This window comes from Plecotus auritus, assembly GCF_963455305.1.
Source record: "Plecotus auritus genome assembly, chromosome: 6".
In the NCBI taxonomy this organism is placed as follows: Eukaryota; Metazoa; Chordata; class Mammalia; order Chiroptera; family Vespertilionidae; genus Plecotus; species Plecotus auritus.
In genome coordinates, this window is record NC_137773.1 from 40,539,191 (window position 1) to 40,556,127 (window position 16,937).

The following is a 16,937-nucleotide window of genomic DNA, read 5'->3' on the forward strand; positions in this document are numbered from 1 at the left end:
CTGTCTTCTGCCAATCCCATCCTTGCTCAATGAAAGGCACACCATTCTACCAGTCACCTAAGCAAACACTTGGGAAACATCCCTAACTCCTTTATCTCTCTGTCTTGTAATCAAATCACCAAAGCCTGTCACTTCTGATTCCTCTGAAAATACACCTCTCGTCCAGTCCCACCATCAATCATCTGTACTCTGGCTCTCGGCTTTCTGATCTGGAGTATCACTTCAACAGGCTATCTTCCATATTGCCACACAATAATCTTGGAACACAGAATCGACCAACAGTTCTTTGATTAAAGCCCTCCAGTGACTCCCCCTCAGCTGCAGGATCAAGCCTTGTAGGCCCTTCCTCACCTCCACTGTCTGTCCTTCCTCTCCTGTTTGAGCCCTGGCTGCACTACTGCTGTGAAAGTGTTATGCCCGCTGCCAAGAGGGCCCTCCTAATGAGTTTGTATTCACTCCCTGTGACTCAGTTCCAGAGTCAGCCTCTTGGTATGGCCATTTCCAGCAAGCCCAAGCAGGATGGGGGGCTTCCCTCATCCCAGTATGTGTCACACACTAATGTGCTCGCCAAGTTTTTTGTCAGTCTCTCCACTGGACCAGGCTTCTCCAGAGAAAGAACTTAACAAATGCTTCGTTTTTGCTGAATGATTAAGTGATTGACTGACTAAAGCAAGTCCTGGGCTTGAAAGAATCCAGCAAGCTGCTTCTGAGGCCAGGACTCGTTTATCCTCCAGTCACTGGCCCCCAGTCTCCCTGACCCTGATGCCTCCCAAACTCATTCAGACCTTCCCAGAGCAGTGAGCCATGCCAAGGTCCTTGGCAGCCAGCAGCATTCATGCCCCAGAAGTCCTGGGGGTTGGGGCAAGGGATTCCTCGGGAAGAAGAAGTGATAGAGCTGGGCTCCCCCCCCACACCCACCTTCTTTTTCAGCTTGTGCCGGGCCCGCTTGGCGGCCCTGGCGCTGTTGGGGACTTTGGGCTCCGTGCTGTTGATGAATTCCAGCAGCTCATCCACATCTCGGTGGTCCACGGCGGGCTCCCCAGGGATCCCGCCCAGGGCGCCCCCCTTCATGGGCAGCTCCTCTTTCCGCCTGGTCAGCCTTGAACGGAGCTTCTCTCGGATCTCGGTATAATTCCGACTCGTCGGGGCAGCGGGTGGCTGGGGGAGGGGGAGGTGCTGACATTACACCCTGGGCCTGGGAAGCCCATAGGACTCCCACCCGCTGGCACCAAACATGTGGTAAGAAGCGAGACAACTGTTCTACCAGAGCCACAGAAGCCAAATGGCTTCACCTCAGCCAGGTGGCGGGAGGAGGGAGTAGGAGATATGTGACAGCATTGGGAGCACACTGGCATGGGAGCCAGGAAAGCAGGTTTGAGCCCAGGCTTTGTCACTTGGAAGATGTATGACCTTGGGCAGGTCACTGAGTCTTATGAGCCTCAATTTTGTCATCTCTAAAATGAGGATAACACCTAGCTGAAAGGTGACTAGCAATGTAATTACTTTCATTTCTTCTATTCTCAACTGCTCTCTCCTAGTTGGCGGCTCCTTCCTCTTCACCTTAGAAGACTTCTGAACTGCTTCCTCCCCCTGTCCTGAGACAGCATGTATTCTGCTCTGTGCCTCCTTCCTGGCACCATCTGTGCACATGGCCTGTCCCATAGCTGGCTCTCACACTTGGGGGACTGAGAGCCTTTGCTTCCATTCTACCTTCATTGCACAAGTGTTCACTTCTCTGTGATTATGCCATACACAAACTCATCAGAATTATAGCTTTCCTCTCTGCCATTTCCTTTCCTTTTGCGTAAGGAAAAAAAAAGTCATCGTAAGAGAAACCACGAAAATAGCAAAGTTAGCAAAATGTTTAAAAATCCCTACCTCACCAATTTGCTGTAAGGATCAAGAGAGCAGACACAGGTGCGAGGATTCACAGGGTCTCAGCGAGGTTACTATCCCCTTGAGCAAGGGGTTTCTGGGGAGAGCAGGCACTCCCCTGGCTCACCTTGGCTGGCCCCTAGCCCTCTCATATATGAGCAGGTTCACTCACCGCATTGTGGCCGAAGAACTCACAGTAGCAGCAGTCACAGAACTTCCCATCTCTCTGGTGTGTGGAGGACGAGGTGCAGGAGCTACGCTCTGAGCTGCTGTCCTCTTCCTCGCCTAGCCCCTCATCTGCCTCGCAGGGCTGGGGCAGTTGACAGGCCAGGCCACTATGTGTAAACTTGTGCCCCTTGCACCCGGGGTCTCTGCTGATGGGGGAGAAAGACAGGCCCAAAGGTGAGAGAGGGCGTGGCAGGAGCAGGCTACAACAGGGACCTGGAGAAGCAGCCCCACCATCAATATCCCAACAGCCCTTAAGCTGCCTCATCCCACGAAGGTCAAGGCAGTCAGGCTGCATCGATGCCCCTCATAATTACAGGGCTAACACCCTCATTGTTCCTCAGGGCCCAGCTCAATGGCACTGTTCTGGAAAGGTCCCCAATGCCTCTCCTGACCACACCCACCATGTGACCCTCTCACACTCTGTCTCCATCCTACCATCTATCACACTTTACTATAGCGATCTATTTGTCTCACAGATCAACTGTGCACTCTCCAAAGGCAGGGACTATACCACTTCTATTTTTGGGTCCCAGTGTATAGCATAACAGTCTTGCACACAGTAAGTTCTCAGCAAGTAGGAATCTGAACAGATTAGTGGGCTGATGGCTCCCCTGGAGTATCCAAAGGAGGTTAACAGGGTAAGTCTCCTTTTACTCTCCAAGATCTTATGCCCGAGTCTGCACCAGTAGGCAAAGCTGCCTTAGCCATTGGGCCTCGAGGTTAGGAAAGCAAATGGGCCTTGTGGGCCATAGACTCCAAGAACTTGTTTGTGCCAGGTACTGTATTCAACATATTATTTCTAACTAACCCCCCTCCCCGCTCCGCCCAAGGCATGCAAAATAGGTGTTGCAGTGGAGGAGACAGGCTCAGAGTGCTTCCCTGCTTTGCTCATGGAGTGGCCAGGACTCAGCCTGTGTCTGTGCGCAAAGTTCATGCTCTCCCACTGCACTGCTGACTCTGGATTTCAGGGCATCTTATAATACAGACTGGCATCAGCAGTGGGAGCCAGGTGGAAGGGCAGGGCAAGGGGCCGGGAAGAGGCCTGGCTCCAGGGCAGGTTAGTCCCACGGGTGGAAAAGGAGGAGCATGAGCTATTATCAGAGGTGCTTAGAGAAACTTAATCCAAATTGATCACTCTTCAGCTACTACATTAGCAAAATTACAATGCTCAGTACCCCTGAGAATATGGAGAGATCAGCACTCTAATATTGGTGCCATGGCATTATGGAGAGCTTTTAGGAAAGCACTTTTTCAGTGTATTAAAAACCCTTCTTAAAAAACCCAAAACCAGCCCTACCCAGTTTGGTTCAGTGGATAGAGTGTCAGCCTGCGGACTGAAGGGTCCTGGGTTCGATTCCGGTCAAGGGCACATACTCAGGTTGAGGGCTCGATCCCCAGTAGGGGGCATGCAGGAGGCAGCTGATCAATGATTTTCTCATCATTGATCTATCTCCCTTTCCCTTCCTCTCTTGGAAAAAAAAAAAAAAAAGACATCCTGACATCCTTAAAAATGAGAACTTTTTTTCATTCTGCGAGTTCTAGTCCAAGGAGAAAAATCCAAGGCAGAAAAAGCTTTAGGCAAAGGCATCTTTAGAAATATTACTTATAATATTAAAATGTTGGGGAAGAAGGAGAAACCAAGATGGCCGCATAGGTAAACACCTAAACTGCTGCCTCACATAACAATATCAAAACTACAACTAAAAGACAAAACGGACACCATCCTGAACCACAGAAAAGCTGGCTGAGTGGAAACTCTACAACTAGAAGAAAAGAGGAAAGCACATTGAGACTCAGAGGAGCTGCAAAAGTCTGAGGTACAGAGACTCCCACGCAGAGAGGATGGGCGGCTGTGTGCACAGGCAGCTGAGTGCGCGGCTGGCTTTCTAAAGTGGGAGGGAGAAGGAAGCTCCCGACTGCACTGAACTCCAGTCCCAGGCGAGACGCTGGGAAACCAGACTCATTTGGGGGGAATCTGGACTGTCAGGAAAAGAGAAAGCACACTGAGACTTGGGAGCTGCGGAAAGCAGAGGTCCAGAGGCGCGCGCGTGCAGAGAGGACTGACTGCTGAATGCACGGGAGGCTGAGTGCGCGGCTGGCTTTCTAAAGTGGGAGGGAGACAGAAGCTCCCGACTGCGCTGAACTCCAGTTCCAGCAAGTTTCTGGGAACCCAGACTCATTCAGAGAGAAACTGGACTCTCTGGCAGCGGGCGAAACTTGAGGGCAGCTTTCTCTCAGAGGTGCTTGCAGCGATTACCGAGGGACACTGAGACCCAGGGGCCTCATAGGGCAGGGCTGACGGGAAACCAAGGCTGTCTGCTCCGCCCTTAAACTCCGCCCCATCCAAGCTGAGCACAGAGGCTTTTGCAATTTTGCAAGTCTTGTCTCATAAGAGTGTCTCCAGCACAGAAGTTTTCCCAGCGTAGACACAGCTGATCCTCACAGCCAATTGACCTGGAGGTCAATTCCTCCCAGTGATACCAACAACAATCAAGACTTAACTACAACAAGGCTGAGCACACAGTCCACAAAGGGGTGCACCAAAAGTGTCCACCTCAGGTAACTGGGGAGGCTGAGCCACTGTGCCCTAGAGGACACCTACCACACAAAGCTACTCTACCAACTCAGGGAAGCAACAAAAATGCGGAGGCAAAGAAACAGGTCACAAATAAAAGAAATGGAAGAAAACAAACGACTGTATATAGAGTTCAAAACCACGCTTATAAGGTTTTTCAAGAATTTTCTAGAAAAGGCCGATAAATTTAGCGAGACCCTCGAGGATATGAAAAAGGACCAACTAGAAATTAAACATACACTGACTGAAATAAAAAATATTATACAGAGACCTAACAGCAGACTAGAGGACCACAAGAATCAAGTCAAAGAGTTGAAATACAAAGAAGCAAAAAACACTCAGCTGGAAAAGCAAAAAGAAAAAAGAATCCAAAAAGTTGAAGATAGTGTAAGAGCCTCTGAGACAACCTCAAGCGTACCAACATCTGAATTATGGGGGTGCCAGAAGAAGAGAGAGAGCAAGATACTGAAAACCTATTTGAAGAAATAATGACAGAAAACTCCCCCGACCTGGTGAAAGAAATAGACTTACAAGTCCAGGAGGCGCACAGAACCCCAAACAAAAGGAATCCAAAGAGGACCACACCAAGACACATCATAATTAAAATGCCAAGAGCAAAAGACAAAGAGAGAATATTAAAAGCAGCAAGAGAAAAACAGTTAATTACCTACAAGGGAGCACCCATATGACTGTCAGCTGATTTCTCAACAGAAACTATGCAGGCCAGACGGGAGTGGCAAGAAATATTCAAAGTGATGAATAGCAAGAACCTACAACCAAGATTTCTCTACCCAGCAAAGCTATCATTCAGAATTGAAGGTCAGATAAAGAGCTTCACAGATAAGAAAAAGCTAAAGGAGTTCAGCACCGCCAAACCAGTATTATATGAAATGCTGAAAAGTATTAAGAGGAGGAAGAAGAAGAAAAAGGTAAAGAAAAATTATGAACAACAAATACATGTCTATCAACAAGTGAATCTAAAAATCAAGTGAATAAAAAATCTGATGAACAGAATTAACTGGTGAATATAATAGAATCAGGGGCATAGAAAGGGAGTGGACTGACAATTCTAGGGGGGGAAAGGAGTGTGGGAGATGCGGGAAGAGACTGGACAAAAAGCGTACACCTATGGATTAGGACAGTGGGGGGGGGGGGTAAGGGCAGAGGGTGGGGTGGGAACCGGGTGGAGGGGAGCTATGGGGGGAAAAGGAGGAACAATTGCAATAATCTGAACACTAAACATTTATTATAAAAAATAATCATAAAAATAAAATGTTGGGGAAGCCCTAGCCAGTTTGGCTCAATGGATAGAACATCGGCCTGCGGACTGAGGGGTCCTGGGTTCGATTCTGGTCAAAGGGCACATGCCCGGGTTGTGGCTTGATCCCCAGTGTGGGGTGTGCAGGAGGCAGCTGATTGATGACTCTCTCTCATCACTGATGTTTCTTTTTTTTTTTTTTTTAAATATATTTTATTGATTTTTTTTTTTATAGAGAGGAAGGGAGAGGGAGAGTTAGAAACAGCAATGAGAGAGAAACATCAATCAGCCGCCTCCTGCACACCCTCCACTAGGGATGTGCCCGCAATCAAGGTACATGCCCTTGACCGGGATTGAACCTGGGACCCTTGAGTCCTCAGACCAATGCTCTATTCACTGAGGCAAACTGGTTAGGGCTCATCACTGATGTTTCTGTCTCTCTCCATCTCTCTTCCTCTCTCTGAAATCAATAAAAAATATATATTAAAAAATGAAAATAAAAATGTTGGGGGAAAAATGTTGGAATGACCTAAATATTCAGTGACTAGAGAATGGTAAAGTGCACTGTGGAGAATATCTCCCACCCGTGAAGCTGAGGCTCAGAAGACCACCCAGGAGGCTAAAAAATGCTAAGTGAAACCACCGACCATACAGACATCATAAACTCATGTGGGAGAGACAAGGAGGGAAAACTGCTAAGAGTGGTGGGATTTTAGAGTGGGCAACTACCAATGTATATATAATAAACACAGATCTGATTTATAATAAAAAATAGACCTCTATCTTCTCGAAAGAACTGTATCTTTCAAATATCCTATATAATAAAGAGGTAATATGAAAATTGACCGTCACACCCTCACACAAGATGGCCGCCCCAATGTGGTTTCCAGATGGTCGCCCCCATGTGGTCACAAAATGGCCCCCACAAGATGGCTGGCATGGGAGGGCAGCTGTGGGCAATCAGGCCAGCAGGGAAGGGCAGTTGGGGGTGACTGGGCCGGCAGGGGAGGGCAGTTGGGGGCGACCAGACCGGCAGGGGAGGGCAGTTGGGGGGGGGGGAGCCAGGCCTGCAGAGGAGGGCTGTTGGGGGTGACCAGGCCTGCAGGGGAGGGCAGTTGGGGGCAACCAGGCCTGCAGGGGAGAGCAGTTGGGGGCGACCAGGCCTGCAGGAGAGGGCAGTTGGGGGCAACCGGGTCGGCAGGGGAGGGCAGTTGGGGGCGACTGGGCCGTCAGGTGAGGGCGATTGGGCCGGCAAGGGAGCAGTTAGGCATCGATCAGGCTGGCAGGGGAGTGGTTAGGGGGCGATCAGGCTGGCAGGCAGAAGCGGTTAGGGGCAATCAGGCAGGCAGGCAAGCGGTTGGGAGCCAGCAGTCCCGGATTGTGAGAGGGATGTCAGTCGGACATCCCCCAAGGGGTCCCATACTGGAGAGGGTGCAGGCTGGGCTGAAGGACGCCCCCCCCCATGCATTAATTTCGTGCACCGGGCCTCTAGTATATTAATATAACCTTTCTCAATAACTAGAGTTACTTTAGGATTCTACCTTAAGAACACGATTTCCAACTCAATCACAGATTTGGGTGCAAGGATGCTTATAACAGCCTTGTTTATAATGGTTTAAAAACTGAAAATGCCTAAATGTCCAGGGGTAAGAGAATAAAAAAAAAAAATCATGCTAGAGCTATACAACGAGGTATTAAGTGGCCACTGGAAAGTGTTTAGAAGAATTTTTAACTGGAGAAATCATCAATGGTATAATGTTAAAAAAAAAAAAATTACACAAAAATGTATAGTGTCCTGGCCAGGTAGCTCAGTTGGTTAGAGCATCATCCCGATACACCAAGGTTGCAGGTTCAATCCTCAGTCAGGGCACGTACTAGAATCAACCAACGAATGAATAAATAAGTGTAACAACAACTCGTTGATTCTCTCTCCCTCTCTTAAATCAATTTTTTAAAAAATATATCGAAGAGAGACCTAATTATGCCACATAGAGAAACATCAGGAAGACTATACTGCAGCATTATAAATTTATCTTTTGATTGAGGACATTTTTTCTTTATAGACATTTCTAAATTTTTCCAATTTTTTTTTCTGGTTAATCCTCACATGAGGATATTTTTCCCATTGCTTTTCAGAGAGAGTGGAAGGGAGGGAGAAAAGGGAGAGGGGGGAGGGGGAAGGGAAGGCAGAAAGGGGGAAAGGGAGAAACATCGATGTGGGAGAGACACACTGACTGGTTGCCTCCTACACACACCCCAATTGTGCCTTGGGGCAGGGAGTGAACCTGCAACCCAGGTACGTGCCCTTGATCGTGAATCGAACCCTCAGTCCTTTGGTGTGAGGGCCAATGCTCTAGTCAGAGCCACACCAGCCAGGGCAATTTTCCCAAGTTTTTTAAAAAAAACAAATACATATTTTTTTTATAATTGTAAAAACTAGGAAAAAACAACAACCATAAACAGAGTCTACCCTTTAAGTTCCACCCCAACGGTAGCCTTTGCAAAGTTTTCCAAAACTCTAAGCCCAAGTCAGCAAGGAGTTTGTCCTTCAGGCCACTCACTCACCTGTGAGTGTTAAGAAGCTGCTGTGAGCCTGGTGGTGGGAGCAGAGGCCCACTGCAGTGCCCACTACAGGGGTGGCTGCACCCCGAGAAAGAAGGAGGCATCTTCAGGAGTGGCATGCTGGTGGAAGGCAGGTGGGGGCTCTGACATGCCCCTGGGGTGTGTGGGGCGGCAGCAGCAGCAACAGGGCATTCTGAAACCTGCGCAGGGAATGGTGCTGTGGGGGAGGTGGGCAGCAGGTGTGGGTGGGATGGTGAGCCAAAGGATCCAGAGTGAGATGGGATCAGTGACACTGGCTGTGGATGGTGGCCAGTGGGGCTGTTGGGTGGAGCAGTGAGGTCTGAGTGCCGGCGGTGCTCCGAGATGGGGAAAACCTCACCTGTGGACAACACATGGAGGAGAAAGGTGTCATAGAGTGAGGGCCCAGACCTCTGGGAGGAAAACCCAAGGACCCGCTGCCCCAGCACCCTGCTTACTGCGAACAGAGGGACATTTGAGCACAGTACCTCAGCACAGTAGACCCATGAGCTTTTGGGAATGTCTAGCAGTGCCACCTTGGGCTGGAGAGGTTTCTCTGCAGGCAGCAGCTCGGCTGGACAAGCTTGAGAAGCCCAGGCCTGAGGGAGAAGGCATCAGGAATGCCAGCCCCACGGAAGGCCATACACCTCTACTGTGGCACAAGCAGGGAAACGTATTCTGTCTGTCAGGGTCTCTGTAAGACCTGCCTGCTCAGGTACTTCTCAGACCCAGGGCAGGATCTGCAGGAGCCAGCAGAGCAGCAGGCTGAGATTCTGTCTCTGGGCCATGAGGAGTGAGACTCTCCAGTGGCCCCAGATTTCAGAGAAGTAAAAAAAGGCTTACATGACTTTGGTTTATGCACCAGAATAACTGGAAATATGTACAGCTCAACTCTCACAGTGGAGGGGACTGTGAGCCTGGTGGTGGGAGCAGAGGCCCACTGACTGCAGTGCCCACTACACCAAAATAACTGGAAAGCACCCCTCTGAAGAACTCAGCTACTCCACTTACAAGTAGACAGTAATTCCATATTTACACAATACATCAATAGCCATGATTTTTTTCTTTTGGTGTCTGAGGATTACCTCAGGGTCTAAAGAAGGCATATAGGGCTACAAAATAGGCTAATAATCATGGCAGCTTGCAGTGTCATCCTCTTGTGGATAGAAGTGCGGCCTTTTATACCCACCCCATAGGTGGAGAAAAGGGGGCCTAAGAAAACAAAGGCATCCAAGTCCTCTGTGCTGCTGTAGGGGTCAGGTGTTCTGTGATTTAGGAACTAATGCCCTAAGGGCATTCCCAGACTCCATCAGTGCCCAACAGGTCCCCTTCTGGCTCTAATGGGAACAGCTACCAGAGCCAATGACAGCAGTGTTTTTTATCTTCAGAGTCCTGAGGAAAGGAGTGCCCCTCTGCTTCCACTAGAATAGCTCTACATTTACTTAATTTAATAACTGATCTTCTGGTTTGTTTGAACAAAGTGGTTAGAAAAACACAGCTGTCTACATTTCTGAGGCCTCTTTCCGAGTTGGGACACTCACCGGGGATGGAAGGAGGACTCCCAAGTGAGCTGCCTGGAACGGTCCCGCTGGAGTGTGGGGAGTTCCAGAGTCCCGAGAGCTTATGTGCTGACAGGAACGAGCTGGGATCCCAGTCCCCTGAGTTTCCATGGCAGGATGAGGACGAGGATGAGGATGATGAAGAGGATGACGAAGAGGAATGAGAGTCACCCCCACAAGACTGTGATTTGCAGGATGTGTGTGACAAGGATATCTGGAGAAGAGGTAAGAAAGAGGCTCATGATGAAACAGCAAACATCAGAGCCAATCCTCGGCTGCCTAAGCTTACCCAGGAGAGCTTCCTCCTCTAGACCAAAGCACAATCCCCACAGCTCCAGGTGCAGGGGCAAATGAGGGCCAAGTTGCTCCCAGTGGGCTATGCTGCTCCCAGTGAAATAAAGTGTGTGGATGTTGGTGAGAGACTTGGGGGGTGGGGAGGGATCATAGAGAATGTCTGTCAACTGTGGGCCTTTGGGGAGTCCAGAGAGCTACCAAGGAGAGAAAGGTCTTTAAGTCAGGAGTCCTGGGTAAAAGAGAGGGCTGGAGGGGAATAAGAAACAAGGATGGTCTGACTGCTATGATTCAGGAGATTGCAGACTTAGATGGCTCCCAGCATCTCGGAGGCCTTCTGAGGCACACTTATAGACCCTCAAACTGACCTTGCCCTGTATGCCATACTGGTTGGCTTTCAAGCTGCCACAGAGCTGAAGGCAGCATGGCCACATGAAAAGAGCAGGGTCCCTATCTATCAATTCCTATGAGCTGGCCCTCACATTGTACAGACTCTCCTCAGGGGCCAGTGGGCTGCCTTAAGCCTCTCTCTTCTTCCCCCCGATGTGAACCTAAGCCACTGATGCTATATGGGTACAGCCCAGCAGTCTCTCAGCACCTGGGCATAAGGGACATCCGAGGAAAGCCACCTGAGGACAGGGAAGGAACAGTTCAACAGCCTGACTTCTTTGGGCAGGCAGCCCTCCTGTACTCAGGAACCCTTTCACAGTGGTTACCTACCGCCACTGCATGCTCTCGACCTGTCTGCCTTTCATCTTCCTCCATGCTCCTTCGGCAACTCTGGCAGACCCATAGAGGCATCTCGCCTAGGAGATTCTTGACGAGCTTTGGCATGAAGTCAGGGGGCAGCTTCTCACCCTGCAACACCAGTCCGTTTTGGGAAGGGCCTTCTTCCCAGCCTTTGCGTTCCCGATGACACAGCAAGCAACAAGTCTGCACAGACTGGCTGGAGGTGGGGGGAACCTATCCAACAGACAGAAACAGGGTTTCCCAGGAGGGGAAAGGCTGCTTAGAAATAATATTAGCAATACTAATAATGTCACTTATTATGTGCCATGCACTGGGTTAGGCACTTTACATAATTTTAGCCATTGTAACAGCTCTGCATAGTAGGTGTTACTATTCCCATTTTTAAAGATGAAGAAACAGATTTTAAGAAGTTAAATAAGTTGCCAAATGTTGCAGAGCTAGTGAGTGGTTGAACTAGGATTTAAATCTCAGTGAGGGTGACTCCAAAGCTCATGCTCTAATGCCTTAATGTCCCGATGTCCCTAAGTCTTGAAGTTTAAAGAGAAGATGGCCCTTCCTTCTCTGAGATGTCCAAGAGAGGCCACAATCCTTGTTGTTGTCTGTGCAGTCTACAGACCAATGCCATCTGGAAGGAAAGAATATTTCAGGTAATGCAACATGTGGAAAGACATGTGGGTTTCCTGAAGAGCTATGTAATTCCATTAGGATCACAGCAGCATTGTGGAGGAAGGGTTTGTATAGCTAGTCAAAAGGCATCAACTGAATTGAAAACTGAGTTGGAGGGAAGGTAAGGCAGACCCCAGGTGCTTCTGAGGCAAAGGTGTGGTGAAAAGAACCTGAGCTGTGGAGGTCAGACGGACATGTACTCTAACACCTGCCTGACCACATTAGCTGGGTGACCTTGGGCAAGTTATTTAACCTCTCAAGCTCTATTTCCTACCCACCTTGCAGAGTTGTGAGGCTCAATGCATAAACAGGGCAAGTGCCTAGCCCTGTGCATGCCCATAGGATAGTCCCAATACATAGTAATTCTTATCTGGACTTTTCTTTTTCCCTTCTAGGAGAACTTGACATATATATATATATACATACATACATACATACAGGTTTTCTTTCACATTGAGGGGAACTGACTAGGAGGCTAATTGGATTTAATGACCCTAATTAATGGCTTTCCTATGTCCTACAATTTTGTAGTCCCCTCTCACTCTGACATTGGGCATGGTCATGTCACTTTCTTTGGCCCATAGGATATTAGCAAATGTGCTGCCAGCATAAGCTTAAAAAATGAATGCATTTCTACTTGCTTCCTTGCATGGCTGGGCTTGCTCGCTCCTGCACCTCTGCCATGTCATGAGCATGATCAGGCTAGCTGTTGGAGGGACGTGTGAAGAAAACTGAGTCTTTCTAGACAATTGGCTGGCAGATCAGATACATGAGTGAGCACAGCTGAGATCAGCCAAGCTGGCTCCAATCTGCAGAAATACCCTGTTAACCCATATATTCATGAAAAGTAATAGATGACATTGCTTTAAGCCACAATGTTCTGGGATGGTTTGTTACATGCAACTGTTAATGGATAACCTTCCAAACTTACCCACCACTAGGTAACAGGTGTTTGCAGAGGCCAAGCAGAGGAATAATAAACGTTATCATTCTCAACCTACCAGTAAAATTAATGCCATTATCTTTTTCTTTTTAAAATATATTTGTATTGATTTCAGAGCAGAACAGAGAGGGAGAGAGGGATAGAAATATCAATGATGAGAGAGAATCATTGATTGGCTGCCTCCTGCATGCCCGACACTGGGGATCGAGCTGGCAACCCGGACATGTGCCCTGACCAGGAATTGAACCGTGACCTTCTGATGCATAGGTTGACTCTCAACCACTGAGCCATGTCGGCTGGGCAATGCCACCATCTTTTTCAAATAAAATCACCTTCTTAGAGTAAGATGGAATTAGAGTATCCTTAAATCTGTCACATTACAATTACACTGACTTCTAGGGAAGTAGTACCAGGGACATAAGGAAACATTTGGGAAAGTACAAGGACCTTTGAAAAGAGTACCAGAGGCACAGAAACCTTACATGTGAAACTCATATGAGATATTAAGAGCCTACACGGTCTCTGCCAAGGAAACATTTTAGTGAGCAAGGCAGCTGCGCAATAGCAATTACAACAGGGTACAGCCTCCTAGAACCCATTGGTGGTATCTCATGGAAAGGGTGGAAGGTGGATAGAGGAGAATGATGATCAGAGAAATTAAGGCAAAGAAGACCTTTTTGCAAAGTGTACCCAGCACACTTTCCATAGCTACAATAAGCCATAATAACTGCAGAGGAACAAAGTGAGGCCAATACCCACGTTCCTTCCCTGTAATGATGGTGACCATAGTCTTAAGGCAAACACCTGGACATGTAATTTTACTACAACAGAGCTTCTTTTCAGTTACGTGTTAGATTCTAAAGTTACTATATTAGATGAAAATCTTGTATGAGTAAATTTATTCTTAAAATTCTTCATATGGCCTGTGAAGTACAGCGTATGTGTTTTAGGTATGACCGAGAATTCAAATGTACAATATACATTAACAATATACATTATAACAATATAAGATTAATTGGGGTTTTTTTCTGTTTTATATATATATATATGTATATGTGTGTGTGTGTGTGTGTGTGTGTATATATATATATTATTTTAAAGAGAGAGGAAGGGGGAGAGAGAGAGACAGAAACATTGAAGAGAAACATCATAGATTGGCTGCCTCCTGCAGTTCCCCTACTGGGGATCGAGCCCACAATCCGGGCAAGTGTCCTGACTGGGAATTGAACCAGTGATTCCTAGGCTCATGGATCAATGCTCAACCACTGAACCACACTGGCTGCTCTTTTCTTTTTTCTTTTAAAAGCAAATACAGAATTCTTATAAGTTAAATGTGTTACCAATAGACTGCATTTAGTGCCAGAGTAGGTGTGGGAAGTGCTAGGGTGTAGCGGAAACAATACTGGCTTTGGCATCCTGGGCCTCTATCACTTACCAGTTGTATGATGCTGGGCAAATTATACTTACTCTCTGTCTCCTCATCTGTAAAATGGGATTAAATCTGAACTTGTACTGTCAGCTGTGAGCATTAAACGTGACAAAGCACCTAGTCTGGTGCCAGCCCCATAATATGTTGCTGGCACCAGATGGGAGCGACAGAAAACAGTACTTAAAACCAGGATTAGGGTGAAAATATAGAAATACAGGTCACTGTATTTTATAAGAATGCAAGAATTTCTTAACATGCCATGACTCTAAGGCAGTGAGTGGTCGGCAAACTCATTAGTCAACAGAATGGCAAACCGCAGCTCGCGAGCCGCATGTGGCTCGCGAGCCGCAGTTTGCCAACCACTGCTCTAAGGTGACTTGTTAGATATCTTCATCTCTGCCCTCAACTCCATGAAGTCATTCCTTAAGTTCCCCAAATACTCTGTATTCTCCTACCTCATGCCTTTGCCTAAATACCCTTCCTTCCCATGTTTACCAATAAGGAGTTAGGCAGGGCTTCAATGCCCAGCTTAAATCCAACTTTATCCAAGCTTTCCTAGAGAGCTCCTCTTATAATTCATCTCCCTTCGCATATCCCACAGCACACTGTGCCTTGGTTATAGCATCTGTGCCTCCCACTTAATTTATTTACCTACATCTTCTGTCCCTAGAAGGCAAGCACCAGCTCTGATTCTTGCCTGGTTCCCTCACAATGCAACACAGGGCCTAGGCTCAGCTGGGCACATGGTGGCTAAATCAGACCTGTTAAATGTTCCCAGGGCAATACTGCTGGCAGGCAGCTTGGTGAGACACTGCTTGAAATTATTGCTTCCCACAAAGAAAGGCCATCTCCCTACCCTGGACCTTCACCCAAATGGTTCTAATCTCAAGTGTGAAAGAGTGTAAAATTGCATTCTTTGGAGATTATAATGAGATGCCTCTGTTCATGGAAATAAAGTAATTTTCCCTATAGCCAAATTGGTACACACAATAACTGAGATTAGAATTTATAGGACAGTTGAAGAGGAAAACACAGAGCCTGGGAAGCTAATTAACATTAACTGAAGAAAGGATACCACCTACACTGCATAAAGTTGCCCAGAGGATTAAGTGACATTAGAGATGCAAAGCTTACCTCAAGGGATCTACACAATAGACACTCAATCTATTATCTAGGCCCCTGGGCTATTCGGTTCTTAATAAGTCTACACCAGAAACTAGCTTATCCACTGACCTGAGTTTGGTATAAGTGAGTCCTTCTTTCTAGGCAACCCCTAAAACCGTCTTAACCCTCAGCCTTGGTGCCTGCACGTGGGTACAATGCCTGGTGGGACCGGGGGACTTTTCTATCTGACATTTTCATCTCTAATTGACAGAGGGTGGTGAGAACCCCAAGCTGTGGAGATGTTATATTCAGTCAGTACTACCACTGTTCCTTCACATTTTTGCTTTGGCAGAGAAAAGCTCTTGGTTCGGAATTCCCTTTGACTGCAATCTCCTGCCATTTTCCAAATTCCTGGAACTTGTGACCCCTTATACCCTGAAGTCAACCCAGGCTTCCAACTAACTGTTCTCAAGACGTGTTGTTATCACCTGGCACAGTATTCCCCCACAAAGAATATGACCAATAAATATTTATGAAATGAATGAAGCATTCAACCATTTTTCTTCATCACAAAGGCTGGTGGAATTGATTCTTAAACCCAGCAGCCCTGGGCAACAACTAATTATTCCTTCCCACCTCAGTTAAAATTTTAGAGCCTTTGCAGACACAGGTCTAGACTTAGGCAAAAGGTGGGAGGTCGGGGGAAGGGAGGAAACGGTTCTAGGGGTTCTCTTGAGTTGGGATTTGCTCAAACAAGCTCTAAGATAATTCTACTTCACTCTCTGAGCAAAACCAGAATCTCTGGAGAGTGTGGGGTTACTCAAACGGGATCCATGTTATAGCACGAATATTCCCAGAGCAGTCAAGGAACCAGGTAAACGCCACTCCCAGCCCAGGGGGTTATTATGTGCAGCCATTAAAACCAGTATCTCTGCTCCCTCATCTGACCAGGCCCCAAGACTTTTCATCTAAGAAGCATTATGCTAGGCAGTCTAGTTTTTCCTGAATAAAAGAGATAAAAATCAAAGAAAGGAGAAGCCACTCTTTTCATAGAACACCATTTCCACTTAAAAGAATGACTAACAAACTGATTATTTGAACTTAGGTTCTATCAGACATTTTCTAAAAAAAAAAAAGAAAAAGAACAAAATGAGCCTGTTACTTCAAGAAAAACAATTTATTTATGGCCAATGATAAAATTCAACCTTTCAAGCAAAACTTAAAATTTTGGAAAACTTGTATTCACCATCATGAGCTTGACAATTCCCAATACTTAAAGGCTTTACTGATTTAATGGGAATTGATGTTAACAAATCTTATCTATAAAATGAAATGGGGAAACATTTGGAAAATCTTTATAGCTCAATAATAAACCTATTTTCCAAAGTATCAAAGCATGATGTTAAAGAACCACACACTGCCCTGGCAGGTGTGGCTCAGTTGGTTGGAACGTCATCCCAAACACCAAAAGATTGCGAGTTTGATCCCTGGTCGGGGCGTGTATGAGAGGCAACAAATCTATATTTCTCTCTCTCTCTCTCAAAAAAAAAAAAACAAAAACAAAAAAGTCAAACATTGGTCAAAAATCCAATAATTTTAATGTAAGTGAATATTTACACTTCACTGATATGGTCACAGATTCCACACTGCAAAGAACATCAACAATCATCTGGAAAGGC

General features: G+C 46.9%; 1 protein-coding gene across 2 annotated transcripts in view; it reads right to left on the bottom strand.

The window, feature by feature from the left end:
- Window positions 1-16,937, bottom strand: part of FAM193B (family with sequence similarity 193 member B) — a 34,871-nt gene that overhangs the window by 8,873 nt on the left and 9,061 nt on the right. The window contains exons 2-6 of one of the 2 annotated variants that reach the window (XM_080672469.1): window positions 11,087-11,329; window positions 10,058-10,289; window positions 8,502-8,877; window positions 2,048-2,249; window positions 919-1,158 (exon numbers count right to left, since the gene is read on the bottom strand). In XM_080672469.1, the coding sequence (XP_080528595.1) occupies window positions 919-1,158; window positions 2,048-2,249; window positions 8,502-8,877; window positions 10,058-10,289; window positions 11,087-11,329 (1,293 nt within the window). The remainder of the gene's footprint in view (window positions 1-918; window positions 1,159-2,047; window positions 2,250-8,501; window positions 8,878-10,057; window positions 10,290-11,086; window positions 11,330-16,937) is intronic. The other variant, XM_080672470.1, reaches the window with a different exon arrangement.